We start from the raw sequence: 13,846 nt of genomic DNA on the forward strand, positions 1-13,846 counted from the left end.
CTACCACCTAGCAAGTGTGGTGTCTGGCGGTGCACCACAGAAAGAATACATTGAAAGCCTCTATGAGGGTGAAGATTTGTCTGATGTGATAGAAGAAGAAACAGGAGTCGATTTAGAAGAGATAGGGGATCCAGTATTAGAATCGGAATTTAAAAGAGCTTTGGAGGACTTACGGTCAAATAAGGCAGAAGGGATAGATAACATTCCATCAGATTTTCCAAAATCATTGGGGGAATTGGCAACAAAACGACTATTCATGTTGGTGTGTAGAATGTATGAGTCTGGCGATATACCATCTGACTTTCGGAAAAGCATCATCCACACAATTCCGAAGACAGCAAGAGCTGACAAGTGCGAGAATTATCGCACAATCAGCTTAACAGCTCATGCATCGAAGCTGCTTACAAGAATAATATACAGAAGAATGGAAAAGAAAATTGAGAATGCGCTAGGTGAAGATCAATTTGGCTTTAGGAAAAGTAAAGGGACGAGGGAGGCAATTCTGACGTTACGGCTAATAGTGGAAGCAAGGCTAAAGAAAAATCAAGACACTTTCATAGGATTTGTCGACCTGGAAAAAGCGTTCGACAATATAAAATGGTGCAAGCTGTTCGAGATTCTGAAAAAAGTAGGGGTAAGCTATAGGGAGAGACGGGTCATATACAATATGTACAACAACCAAGTACAACAACCAAGAGGGAGTAATAAGAGTGGACGATCAAGAACGAAGTGCTGGTATTAAGAAGGGTGTAAGACAAGGCTGTAGCCTTTCGCCCCTACTCTTCAATCTGTACATCGAGGAAGCAATGATGGAAATAAAAGAAAGGTCCAGGAGTGGAATTAAAATACAAGGTGAAAGGATATCAATGATACGATTCGCTGATGACATTGCTATCCTAAGCGAAAGTGAAGAAGAATTAAATGATGTGCTGAACGGAATGAACAGTCTAATGAGTACACAGTATGGTTTGAGAGTAAATCGGAGAAAGACGAAGGTAATGAGAAATAATAGAAATGAGAACAGCGAGAAACTTAACTTCAGGATTGATGGTCACGAAGTCAATGAAGTTAAGGAATTCTGCTACCTAGGCAGTAAAATAACCAGTGACGGATGGAGCAAGGAGGACATCAAAAGCAGACTCGCTATGGCAAAAAAAGGCATTTCTGGCCAAGAGAAGTCTACTAATATCAAATACCGGCCTTAATTTGAGGAAGAAATTTCTGAGGATGTACGTATGGAGTACAGCATTGTATGGTAGTGAAACATGGACCGTGGGAAAACCGGAACAGAAGAGAATCGAAGCATTTGAGATTTGGTGCTATAGACGAATGTTGAAAATTAGGTGGACTGATAAGGTAAGGAATGAGGAGGTTCTACGCAGAATTGGAGAGGAAAGGAATATGTGGAAAACACTGATAAGGAGAAGAGAAAGGATGATAGGACATCTGCTAAGACATGAGGGAATGACTTCCATGGTACTAGAGGGAGCTGTAGAGGGCAAAAACTGTAGAGGAAGACAGAGATTGGAATACGTCAAGCAAATAATTGAGGACGTAGGTTGCAAGTGCTACTCTGAGATGAAGAGGTTAGCACAGGAAAGGAATTCGTGGCGGGCCGCATCAAACCAGTCAGTAGACTGATGAAAAAAAAAGAGAAATGCTATCCGCACTCGTCCCATGTCCCTGCCCCTTTATCCACATCTGCAAGACTTTTATCTGTATCCGAAACAGAGGATCTTAAAATTTTGTAAACTCTTTTAGTCGAGTCAGTTGGTACATTGGACCATACAAAAAGTACGAATCGTATCAACTTTCGGCTTGTTGGATATAGATAGTGTGGAGTGTAGGATTCAAGTTTTTGTCATCGGGAACCCTTTGATACCTTTTTTTTTGGGAGGAGGGGGGGGGGCAGCCAAAAAGCCATGATTTTTTGTCAGTTTTTCTGCTAAATGTATATTCAGAAGATGAAAATTTCTATGAATGAGAACTACATGTAATAGACAGAAGTACACAAAATAGTTAGCAGCTTGAACTCTTTGGTCTATACGACATCTAAAATTGGGCATCATCTTCTCCCTCGTCAGTGACGAGGCCGTCAGTTAAGGTTCCTCCTACGTCGTAATCCCCGCCACCATCCTCCTCGTTGAGGTCCGTCACTGGTGAATTCTCGCATACATGGCCACAACGTTTGCCAATGGCCGACTACAGGAGTTCTGCTTTTTGAAGCTGCAGTGTCCTGTATTCCACCATTTCGTACGTTTGCAAGAAATGATTTTGTGTAACAATTATGGAGTTGTATTTTTCATTATTGTTATGGAAATTACCCCTTCTTTTGTAAGGGCCCAGTCCCGAACTGATAAGTGGTTACGAAAAGAATGGTACTGGTTGGAATCTCGAAGAGGCGCCAATCACGCAAGTTGGAATTTGTGTTTTGCTGCAGGTTTATGGAAATGTCACTGCCAAAGATCGTTCAGTGTGTCCCTGTTTATGTTGAAATGCGCATTTGTATGGAGTGTAGCCTCGTACGGGAGTCAAATCTGGACAATAAGGAGTTCAGAAAAGAAGAGATTAACTTTTGAAATGCGGTGCCACAGAAGAACGCTGAAGATCAAATGGGCAGATCGGGTAACTAAGAAATTACTGAATCGAAATGGGGAAGAAAGAAATATATGGCACAACTCTGAAAGGGAGCTGTGTGCAGATTCTAACTACGTAAGGGAAACTATGAGTCCAGGGTACATTAGATTATTTAACATTTTTCGTAAAAATCACAATATCAGTAAGCATTCTACGAGTTATTTACTCCTCAAAGGGACATCTGAATATTGATTAACATGTCTGAAGATACATAAAAAAACGCTCGTGGTACGCTGGGGTTGGACGTAAGGAACACTAGCAATACGGAAAGAAAGATGTCACTTTGAATGAGTTCGGTCAAAAACTACGCTACGTGACGGGACAAAAACAATTTATTTGATCGTATTCTGCTACTGAAATGTTGACTAAGCGTGCATCAGATGAAATTGCATCTGCTTGGCAATGGATAAGCAATTACAAATCTGCCGTCCGCTCATGAGTTTTATTAACGGAATGAACTAAGTTAAACTGCGCTTCCATAGGTTCCATGAGGCTTCACAAACTCTGCTCGGGCCTAGGTTTCTATTTCGCGATGCCATCAAAGAGTGGAGACGGCACCTGCACACATCAGAATATGCTGTCAGAGACTCGGAGCCTGTGACACTTGGGGTCGGCCTCCACGTTTGGAGACCGCCAGGGCCAAATTCTCGAATACCGTTCTTCTCAGAGACGGCCACAACGATATACTGCTGGTCCTCTCGGAGGCTCCCACAAGAATGTTTTCTGTCGAACAGTCCGGCGAGAGAAACGTGAAGCAGCTGTTCCCACCTACCTAAAGTTTGGTGACTGGCCAACCAGATTTTACAATCCTTGAGGGGAGAAGTTCGTTGTTTACCGAATTGTGACACGCCAGTTTGTCACGGCAATAATTATTTTGTGAACACGCGAATGCGACCACCAGCGACGTCTCACCACACGGCCGTTGTATGAGCAGGATGGCTGCAGTCAGGTCGGCACCAGGATGACATTCTGAGGAATAGCTTTGGAATAATAGTTTCGTCCAGAGAACAAGTGTCTCGTTCTCACTCCATCTGTGAGAACTTGACTAAGGAGCGCAACTACGAAAGACAAAATGCCTCCCCACTGATTATCGCATCGGCGCCAGTCTGTCGGCCCGCTAAGGCCTGCACACAGCACCCCTCAGATTTGTAAGTGACGCCACCAGTGGGTGTTTCACCAGGGCGTCTTGTGTCCCAACGACGTCAACTAAGCCTGCCCGTCGGAGAAGGGTTTCCTTCCTAAGCGACCTGTGCGCCCCGATAGCTGAGTGGTCAGCGTGACGGATTGCCGTCCTACGGGCCCGGGTTCGATTCGAGGCGCGGTCGGAGATTTTCTCCACTCACGGACTGGGTGTTGTGTTGTCTTCATCATCATTTCATCCCCATCCGGTGTGCAGGTCGCCCAACGTGGCGTCAAATATAATAAGATCTGCACCAAGGCGGCCGGACCTTCCCCGCAAGGGGCCTCCCGGCCAATGAAGCCAAACGTTCATTTCATTTTCATTTTCCTTAGCGTCCTTTTGTGTATAGAGTAGAAAGTGGACCTCCCACTGGTGTACCACCTGGGCCTTTTTTTTTAGTAGCGTGTGGCAAAAAACACATTCTACGAGGGTAACCCCAAAAGGGCTGCAGATTCCTCGACTTGAGCCATAGGGTGGTGGGGTTTCGGGTTCCGCTGGATAGGTCAGGAGTCCACTACACGCAGCAAGCAGCTAAACGGGCAGCAGGGGTTGTGTGGCGTGGACTGGGCTGTTTTTTAGGTTAGATGGCCTCGGGCAAGTACAGAAAGGGCAGCAGCCTCAAAGGGTGCGGGTTAAAGTCAGGACATGCGGGGGCCAAGCAGCAATCGGTATTGTAATTGTAAACTGTCGAAGCTGCATTGGTAAAGTACCAGAACTTCAAGCGCTGATAGAAAGCACCGAAGCTGATATCGTTAAAGGTACAGAAAGCTGGCTGAAGCCAGAGATAAATTCTGCCGAAATTTTTACAAAGGCACAGACGGTGTTTAGAAAGGATAGATTGCATGGAACCGGTGGTGGCGTGTTTGACGCTGTTAGTAGTAGTTTATCCTGTAGTGAAGTAGAAGTGGATAGTTCCTGTTAATTATTATGGGTGGAGGTCACACTCAACAACCGAGCTGCCGGCCGCTGGTGGCCGAGCGGTTCTGGCGCTACAGTCTGGAGCCGCGCGACCGCTACGGTCGCAGGTTCGAATCCTGCCTCGGGCATGGATGTGTGTGTTGTCCAGGTTAGTTAGGTTTAAGTAGTTCTACGTTCTAGGGGACTGATGACCACAGCAGTTGAGTCCCATAGTGCTCAGAGCCATTTGAACCATTTTTGACCCTCCGCAGGGTGTCCTATGAATCACTGACGACGCAGTGCACAGACATGCCCGATGGTGTTTATTTTCCACAAAGAGCGTTAACACTTCACGGATTACGGAGATGAAGTTCTATTAATACTGATAGAATCTATGTAAGCCGCGCGGTGCAGCCGTGCAGTTCGAGGCGCCTTGCCACAGTTCGCGCGACTCCCGCCATCGGAGGTTCGATTCCTCCCTCGGGCATGGGTGTGTGTGTTGTCCTTAGCGTAAGTTATTTTAAATTAGATTAAGTAGTGTGTAAGTCTAGGGACCGATGATCTCAGCAGTTTGGTCCCATAGGAACTTACCACAAATTTCCAAATTTCCATTCTACGTAAATCTCTCCTTTCTGTTCTACGCTGCTAGAGGGGAAACTGATTCTTAGTCATCCTGTACGGCAGTTGTAGCGTTCTTTCGGGAAAGGCGACTTCCTCCACCACTTGATTTTCAGTTTACAGGTAGACTGTATCTCCCTAGCATTTCCTGTCAGATTTTCTTATGTAAGTAGACAAAGTAACTTCTCTGAGCTAATGTTATACAGTGGAACTATTTTCAAGTAGTTATTTGCGGTTGTTAAGTGTGCTTTCATATAAAATATCTTGCTATAGACAGTGGCGGAGAAGTGCTTAAGTCCGGCACCGCGCGACTGCTATGGTCCCAGGTTCGAATCCTGCCTTGGGCATGGATGTGTTTGATGTCCTTAGGTTAGTTAGGTTTAAGTAGTTCTAAGTTGTGGAGGACTGATGACCTCAAATTTTAAGTCCCATAGTGCTCAGAGCCATTTGAACCATTTTTATTGAAGCGATTAACCTGTAAGTGTGGTGATGGCAGTAAGCAATGGTGAGAAAGGGATTTGACTATTAAAGGTGGCACTTTGCTGCTGTTTGTCATTGACAGCGTTTGTAAACCTTGTATCCATGCTGTAGTCACTTGGTGGTGAATTAATGAATGGCGAGAAAGTTACTGCCTTTGTCTCACTACTAATTATGTTACTAGTAGACTGCACAAAGTTCTTTCATTCAGGAATTGCTGGCGCTTGTAGCTACTTATTACACGTCCACAGTATATCTTGTAAGCTGGGTGTCATTGTGTCTTATGGAAGGGGACTAATCTTGTTTAAGTCTAGAACAGTAATCTGCTGTAATGCATTGCTTGACTTATAGTGAAATAATTCAAGTTTCGTAACACCTGTTGCAGAGGATGACAGTTTAACCCTGTGGGCGTCATCAGATGGTGGGGAACTGATGCATTCGATTACCCTCACGCTGTGAAAAGTATTCCAGCTAGTGATAGTGGAGCCAGTGAAATCGACATTGTCGAATTCATGTCGACAGTATGTTATCCCTGGGACAGGCTCTTTAGTGTGGCAGAAAACTGACAGCTCCAGCTGTTGAAATTTTTGCATAATAGATGACTTAACAACTGCAAATAAGAGCTCATCTAATTAACTGAAAATAGCTCCATTATATAAACACGAGCTCGATAAAGTTATTTCGTCTATTCGCACGAGAAAACTGGACAGGAAATGCTGTGGGAGTACAGTCTGTTGGTAAACTGAAAAGCGAGCAACATTCGTGGTGAGGTAAGCCGCCTTTCCTGGGAGAATGCTGCAGCTGTCGTACAGGATAACTGAGAATAAATTTCTCCTCTAGCAATGTAGAGCAGTGTGCAGAGATTAACGTAGTTTCTGTCCATATACATTTCCCGCCTTAGTATTATTAGCAGCTCATATCTTTACTCCATGTATCGTTAACACGTGCCTCCCCCTCTCCGTCGGTCATGTCTGCACACAGCATCGCCAGTGATTTATAAGGCAGGCTGCGGAGAGTCGGTAAAAATTTGTGAAACATACTGTAGTTGCTTTTTGTGACTCAATGGGGTAGACAGAATGGGGGATCACCCTATTTAATGCAGTTTATTTTTATACTGGGAAACAATTACGTCACAAGCCACAGATTTCAAGAAAAACACGAAACACGGTGTGGTATCCTTACCAGATAGCACGGAAGGAGTACATCGAAAAAGTTCAAAGAAGGGTAGCACGTTTTGTGTTATCGCGAAATGTGGGAGAGAGTGTCACAGAAATGATACAGGATTTGGGCTGGACATTATTAAAAGAAAGGCGTTTTTCGTTGCGACGGAATCCTCTCACGAAATTCCAATCACCAACTTTCTCCTCCGAATGCGAAAATATTTTGTTGAGACCGATCTAAATAGGGAGAAGCCCGCCCAGTTGGCCGTGCGGTCTAACGCACGGCTTTCTGGGCGGGAAGGAGCGCCTGGTCCCCGGCACGGATACGCCAGGCGGATCTGTGTCGAGGTCCGGTGAACCGGCCAGTCTCTGGATGGTTTTTAGGCGGTTTTCCATCTGCCTCGGCGAATGCGGGCTGGTTCCCCTTATTCCGCCTCAGCTACACTATGTCGGCGATTGCTGCGCAAACAAGTTCTCCACATACCCGTACACCACCATTACTCTACCACGCAAACGTAGGGGTAACACTCGTCTGGTGTGAGACGTTCCCTGGGGGGTCCACCGGGGGCCGAACCGCTCAGTAACCCTGGGTTCGGTTTGGGGTGACGGAGGGGTGAAGTAGACTGCGGTAGTCGTCGTGGGGTTGCGGACCACTGCGGCTGCGGCAGGGATGGAGCCTCTCCGTCGTTTCTAGGTCCCCGGTTAACATACAATACAATACAATACACAGGGAGAGACAATCACCACGGTAAAATAAGGGAAATCAGAGCTCGTTCGGAAAGATATAGGTGTTCGTTCTTTCTGCGCGCTATACGAGATTGGAATAATAGAGAATTGTGAAGGTGGTTCGATGAACCCTCTGCCAGGCACTTAATGTGATTTGCGGAGTAACCATGTAGTTGTAGATGTAGATGTAGATGTAGTTAAACGCCCCCCCCCCCTCAATACCCCCACGCTGAAATTCCACCCTATGCGGATTTTTAGTATGTTGTTCGTGACACTCCTCCGTACCAACGTACAAAAATTTGTGGCTACTCGATTTTCTCCCCTGTTCGACATTTTCTGGTCGTCATTGACTGACCTAAAAGTAGAAATTACTGCAGAGATATCCGAGGATATCTCCATTTGTACGGATTTCTAATTACAGACCCTCAGTGAGTGGCCTGCAGCAGGTATATATCTTATCCGTTAACTGGCTAGCGTACTCACCTCTGCCTTGGGCTCGGCGTTGAGGTCGGCGATGCAGCTGACGCTGAAGGGCGCGCGGTGCGTGAGTCCGGGCGCGCCGGCGCGCTCCAGCGTCGCCTCGCACAAGTAGCGCACGAAGCCGAAGCGGCCGTGGAAGGAGGCGGGCAGCTTGGTGGGCAGCGCCACGCGGAACGGGAACTGGTGCGACCCCGCCCACAGCCGCTCGCGCCGACCTGCGGGCACAGTCGCGCTGACAGGCGCCGCCGCTAGCGCAGGTACAGCGCACTGCGGGCTAGTGTGGCACGCAGGCGTCAACTTGTAGCGTGTAGCGAACAATGGGAAACTAAACGGCTCGCTTTTAAAATTGCAACAACACGAATAATAGCAGATAACGGAACTTTACTTACTGTGCGTACACAGTAGAGCAAGAGGAATGTATAATTCAATTTGTGTATGATTTTGGAGGTGTACAAGGTGCGAAATTTAGTATACGTAGTTGCCACTTTTGGCAGCAATGATACTATACCGCGGTTGGTAATTGATTCGAGCCGAGCTTCTATGACAGATATGGATTCGACATTCCGGGCTGCTTCAAATCTGTGCCACAGTTCATCAATCATCGTACAAGCTGGCGAGTGATTGAGTGCCAATACCTAGACAATCGAAGACCAGATTTCTCAACTGGTGACCAGAATGAAGATTGTGCCGGTCAGAGCAAAAGTGGAACGCATGTGTATCGAATTAAGTCAGGATGCGGTATTGCGACATCTTGTTGAAAGATAACGTTACAGAAACGTCAGAGATAGGGCTCATCCATCACCCTTAAACTGTCAAATATGTAATGGCTGCTGTCAAAATTACCAGGGATGCGATCCACAGTGATTGTTGTGACGGTCCGCTTATAGTGCGACCGTCCCGATTTTTCGTTTGTGGATTAACCACGCGAATTAAGGTATCGACTTTTTATGAATATAAATGACTGCTGAGGGAACAGCGGCCGGACAGAGCAAGGTGGAGAGGGTGGATATGCTAAGCAATGACAATAACTATTACACTAAAGCTATTTTAACGGAATGAGACGTCGTTACCTGTGCACTCGGTGGACTGAGGAGCCGGCCACTACCAGCAGGCAGCTGAAGGAGCAGCTCTAACGAGATGTGCGGCAAAGAGTAGTCCGTTAGCGGATACTGAAATTTAGTATTCAGTGTCCAGTTTTCATGTAAAGTCCTGATCTGCAGGTTCGATTGTAAAGATACATGCGCCAAAGAATATTTTGAATTACACCGAAGTTACTGGATTGTTGCTCATGTATGATTCTCATAGCTAAACAGCGCACCGCTGTAAGGATTGTGAGGTGACAACCTAATCGGCCACCCCTCACATTCAATTTTTCAGTGATTTTAATCGCTGTCAGTGCGATTTTATTCATGTTAGCTTCAATTTTGTTTTCGCTCAATAAGTGACACACTATGAGGTTCGGGGTAATGTTTCTTCAGTGCTTTCTTTTCGTAACTTCATCTTGTACTTAAGAGACCAACAATTCATTTGTACACAGGAGTAGTTGTCTTGGTCAGCGGTTTAGTTCCCTCGCGTCTGTTGTGCGGAACAAATTGGAAAGCCAAAGACGCTGCTATGCTTTTCTTCTATAGGTCTGTTTCGGCATGATTTCCACCTTCAGGTTCAACATAGGTGACTCAACTATTGATACTGCTGTCACGAAACGTCATTGGGGAATAAACCTTCATAATTCGACTACAAAAATAACAGCTCCAACAAAATTTTAATATCAAAGGAACAAACTTATACAACAGTGTGACAGCAAATCTGTCGATGTTATTTGGATATCAAGACGACCTGATGTAACCTAACGATGGCAGTCACACAGAAATAAGCCTATAGTAATACACAGCAGTGTCTTTTGTCTCATAGCACGATATAATAATGTCCTTATATGACATACGACGCAACGAGCCCAGATGAGTACAAATTGGAAAGTGATTCCATGTCTGACAGGATGTCAGCCGGACAACGGCGCCTAGATATGCACCTGGTTCATGTACAGTCGTTTTCAGACGCTGCGTGAGCGGCAGCCAAAGGGCTCTGGAGACCATTTATGATCTTTATTCCATACGGAATGTCCCGCACTGGAAGTCCAGACCTTCTCAGAGACGCAAGATCGAAAAATACTGAGGGGCGGAGATAGGTCATTAACTGAAGCTTAAGTTGCGGAGGGTGTACAAACAGGCTCCAGCTAATGCTTGTTTTGGAGTCTGGTCTGTCACCGAAATATGCAAGCGGTAGGGCTTTCAGGGCCCGATAGCATCTTCGCCGGACTCGGGCGATCAGATGAGCAACGGAAAATAACCTGCTTAGTGTTTGTCTAAATTTGGGGGCGCCTTCTGTCTTAGGTGGGAGCGAATCCGATTGGCTCTTCCCTCTTCGACACGCCGATGGAAATTTAAATTTTACTGCAAATTGTTCTGAAGTTGCGTCTCGCGTGTACCCAGCAGTTAGACGAAGGCGAAGCGAGGAGATGCTGCACCTATGATAGGTGGAGACTAGGAGTCTTGAGGTAAAACGGATTCCGGCTTAGACTCTCTTAGAAAGAGGACGTTTGAGTATTTGGCCCTTCTGGAGGCCCAGCCCGGGATAGATAAGAACGTCAAGATTTTCGGCGCGGCGGTGTTGCAGAGTGGGACGGAGGAGGGAGACGTGGAGCGACTGGCCGCTGCACCTTGGGCAACTCGCGCACCTCAGACGACCACAGCGTGCCCTACGTGGGAGTAGCACAGGCACGCGAACGGTAAGACGTGTCTCAAAGTTGTAGTTGAAGTTAGGCATCGTTAGGTAGTAGAGCGCTATTTGCCAGCTTTCACTTCCTTCCTCTTGCAGTTGTTCACGAAACTCACCTCTCATGTAATAGGTCTAAACTCGCCGTCAGATTGCACAACCAAGTTTCTTAAAAGTATGTGCAGACAGAGTTCCATTGCGGCCAAACAGATGTAAACAGTTAGCATTCACCAGTTACAAGCCCCTGAGAAATGGTCTCGCCAACCACATATTGTAATTGTTAGTTGATACTGGGAGAATAATTTGGCAGAGCACTGAAAGACCTAAGTCAGAACAATGTCCGGGAAGTAGATGCCATGCCGTCAGAACTACTGTTAGCCTTGGGAGAGCCACCTACGAAAAAAGTTTTCCATTTGGCGTGCAAGTTGCATGAGGCAAATAACGTACTCTCAGACTTTAAGAACAATACAATAATTCCAGTCCAAAATGAAGCATGTGCTGTCAGGTTTGGACATTACCGAACTATCAGTTTAATAAGTTACGGTTGCAAAATACTAACTTGAATTCCTTGCAGAAGAATGGAAAAACCGGTGGGAGCCAGCCTTAGGGAACATCAGTTTGGATTCCAGAAAAATGTGGGATCACGCGAGGCAACACCGATCTAGCGACTTCTCTTGAAAAATAATGTTAAGGAAAGGCAAACAACGTACACAGGTTTTATAGACTTTGTCAATGTTAACTGAAACAGAGTCTTTCAAATTCTAAAGGTAGCAGGGGTAAAATACAGGAAGCAAAAGGCTATTTACAACTTTACATAAACCAGACGTCAGTTATAAGAGTCGAGGGGATGAAAGCGAAGCAGTGGCTAAGATGGGAGTGAGACAGAGTTGTAGCGTATCCTCGATGTAATTCAATTTACTCATCGAGCAAGCAGTAAAGGAAGTGAAAGAAAAATTTGGAGTAGGAACTAAAGTTCAGGGAGAAGCCGATGACATTGTAATTCTGTCAGAGACGCAAAGGACTTGGAAGAGCAGTTGAACGGAATAGACGTTGTCTTGAAAAGAGGATATAAGATGAACATCAACAGAAAACAACGATAATGGAATTAAGTCGAATTAAATCAGGTGATGCTAAGGGAATTAGATTATGCAACGAGACACTTAAAGTATTAGATTATTTTTGCTCTTTGGTTAGCAAAGTAACTGATGACGGCCGAAGTAGAGAGGATAAAAACTGTAGACTGGCAATGGCAAAGGAAAGCATTTCTTAAGAAGAGAAATTTGTTAACATCGAATATAGATTTAAATGTTACGAAATATTTTCTGAAACTACATGTGTGGCGTGTAGCCACGTATTGCAATGAAACATGGCCGATAATCAGTTTAGACAAGAAGAGAAGAAAAGCTTTTGAAATGTTATGCTGCAGAAATATGATGAGGGTTAGATGTGTAGATCACATAACTAATGAAGAAGTAATGAATAGAATTGAAGGCAAAAGAAATTTATGGCTCAACCTGACTAGAAGAAGGGTCAGATTGTTAGGACACATTCTGAGACATCAAGGGATCACTGGAGGGAAGTGTGTCTGGTAAAAATCGTAGAGGGAGACCAAGAGATGAACACAGGAGGCAGATGCAGAAGGATGCAGGTTGCAGTAGTTATTTGGAGATGGAGAGGGTTGCGCAGGATAGAGGAGCATGCAGAGCTGCATCAAACCAGTCTTAGAGCTGAAGACCACAACAACAACTGTATCAGTTGCCTGCGAAAGGTAAAGATCCCGAGTTCGAGTCTCGGTCCGGCACACACTTTTAATCTTCCAGGAAGTTTCATATTAGCACACACTTCGCTATAGAGTGAAAATTTCATTCTAGAAACATCCCCCAGGCTGTGGCTAAGCCATGTCTCCGCAATATCCTTTCTTCCAGGAGTGCTAGTTCTGCAAGGTTCGCAGGAGAGCTTCTGTGAAGTTTGGAAGGTAGGAGACGAGGTACTGGCGGAATTAAAACTGCGAGGACGGAGCGTGAGTCGTGCTTGGGTAGCTAAGTCGGTAGAGCACTTGCCCGCGAAAGGCAAAGCTCCCGAGTTCGAGTCTGGGTCCGGTACACAGTTTTAATGTGCCAGGAAGTTTCGTATCAGCGCACACTCCGCTGTAGAGTGAAAATTTCATTCTAGGAACTGTATCAGTGTTTCAGTGTGATTTTCGATATCCATGTCAATACTGCGTCCGTAATTGTACTGATTTTTTTTGCTCCCTTGTCAGTGAATCTTGTGTTGACAAATGTGTGAACTTTAAGGGACACGGCCCTGAATGGGCTGCATTTTTAGCATTATCTCCACCCTCATTGTGCAACTGATCTATAAATGAGAGATAGCTCAAAATTCTTACACACAATTAGGGTCATTAGTCAAAGCATTTCCTAAAAAATCATTGAGATTTTTATTATATTTTGGTACTGACAACAATATTTATAATAGCATAAAAAACGCAATACTATTTCACTGCAGTGCCATTTTCTTTGGAACCAGTGACTGCACAGCTTGGAAAACGAATCAGGGTACAGACAACATTCAAATAAGTGTTTTATGCCTCCAATTTCCTTCCCTGATATGTGAAAAAGACAAGTAATTTATTTTACTACAGCAAAAATATTTAAAAATGTAGTTCAAATATCACCGACATCATCATCTTGTTATAAATTTTTCAGGAAATAGTAGGCAAGGGAAGTAGAGGAGGTCATTCTAAATACCTGTACCAGTTTTTTTGGGTTTAACTTCAGTCGTTTAGGAGAAAAGTGTACCTCAATGATGAAAATTCAAGTTTTCTATAAATCGCAAAAGAAGATTTACAGATTTATTAACTTACCACTATACCCGTTTAGAACATTCCAGCTGCATACTC

At 45.0% G+C, this 13,846-nt stretch overlaps 1 protein-coding gene across 1 annotated transcript in view; it reads right to left on the minus strand.

The window, feature by feature from the left end:
* LOC126199591 (arrestin domain-containing protein 17-like) overlaps nt 1-13,846 on the minus strand; it is a 189,911-nt gene that overhangs the window by 77,079 nt on the left and 98,986 nt on the right. Inside the window, exon 6 of the mRNA XM_049936517.1 lies at nt 8,179-8,390. Coding sequence (XP_049792474.1) covers nt 8,179-8,390 — 212 coding nt within the window. The remainder of the gene's footprint in view (nt 1-8,178; nt 8,391-13,846) is intronic.

This window comes from Schistocerca nitens, chromosome 8 (assembly GCF_023898315.1).
Source record: "Schistocerca nitens isolate TAMUIC-IGC-003100 chromosome 8, iqSchNite1.1, whole genome shotgun sequence".
Lineage (NCBI taxonomy): Eukaryota > Metazoa > Arthropoda > Insecta > Orthoptera > Acrididae > Schistocerca > Schistocerca nitens.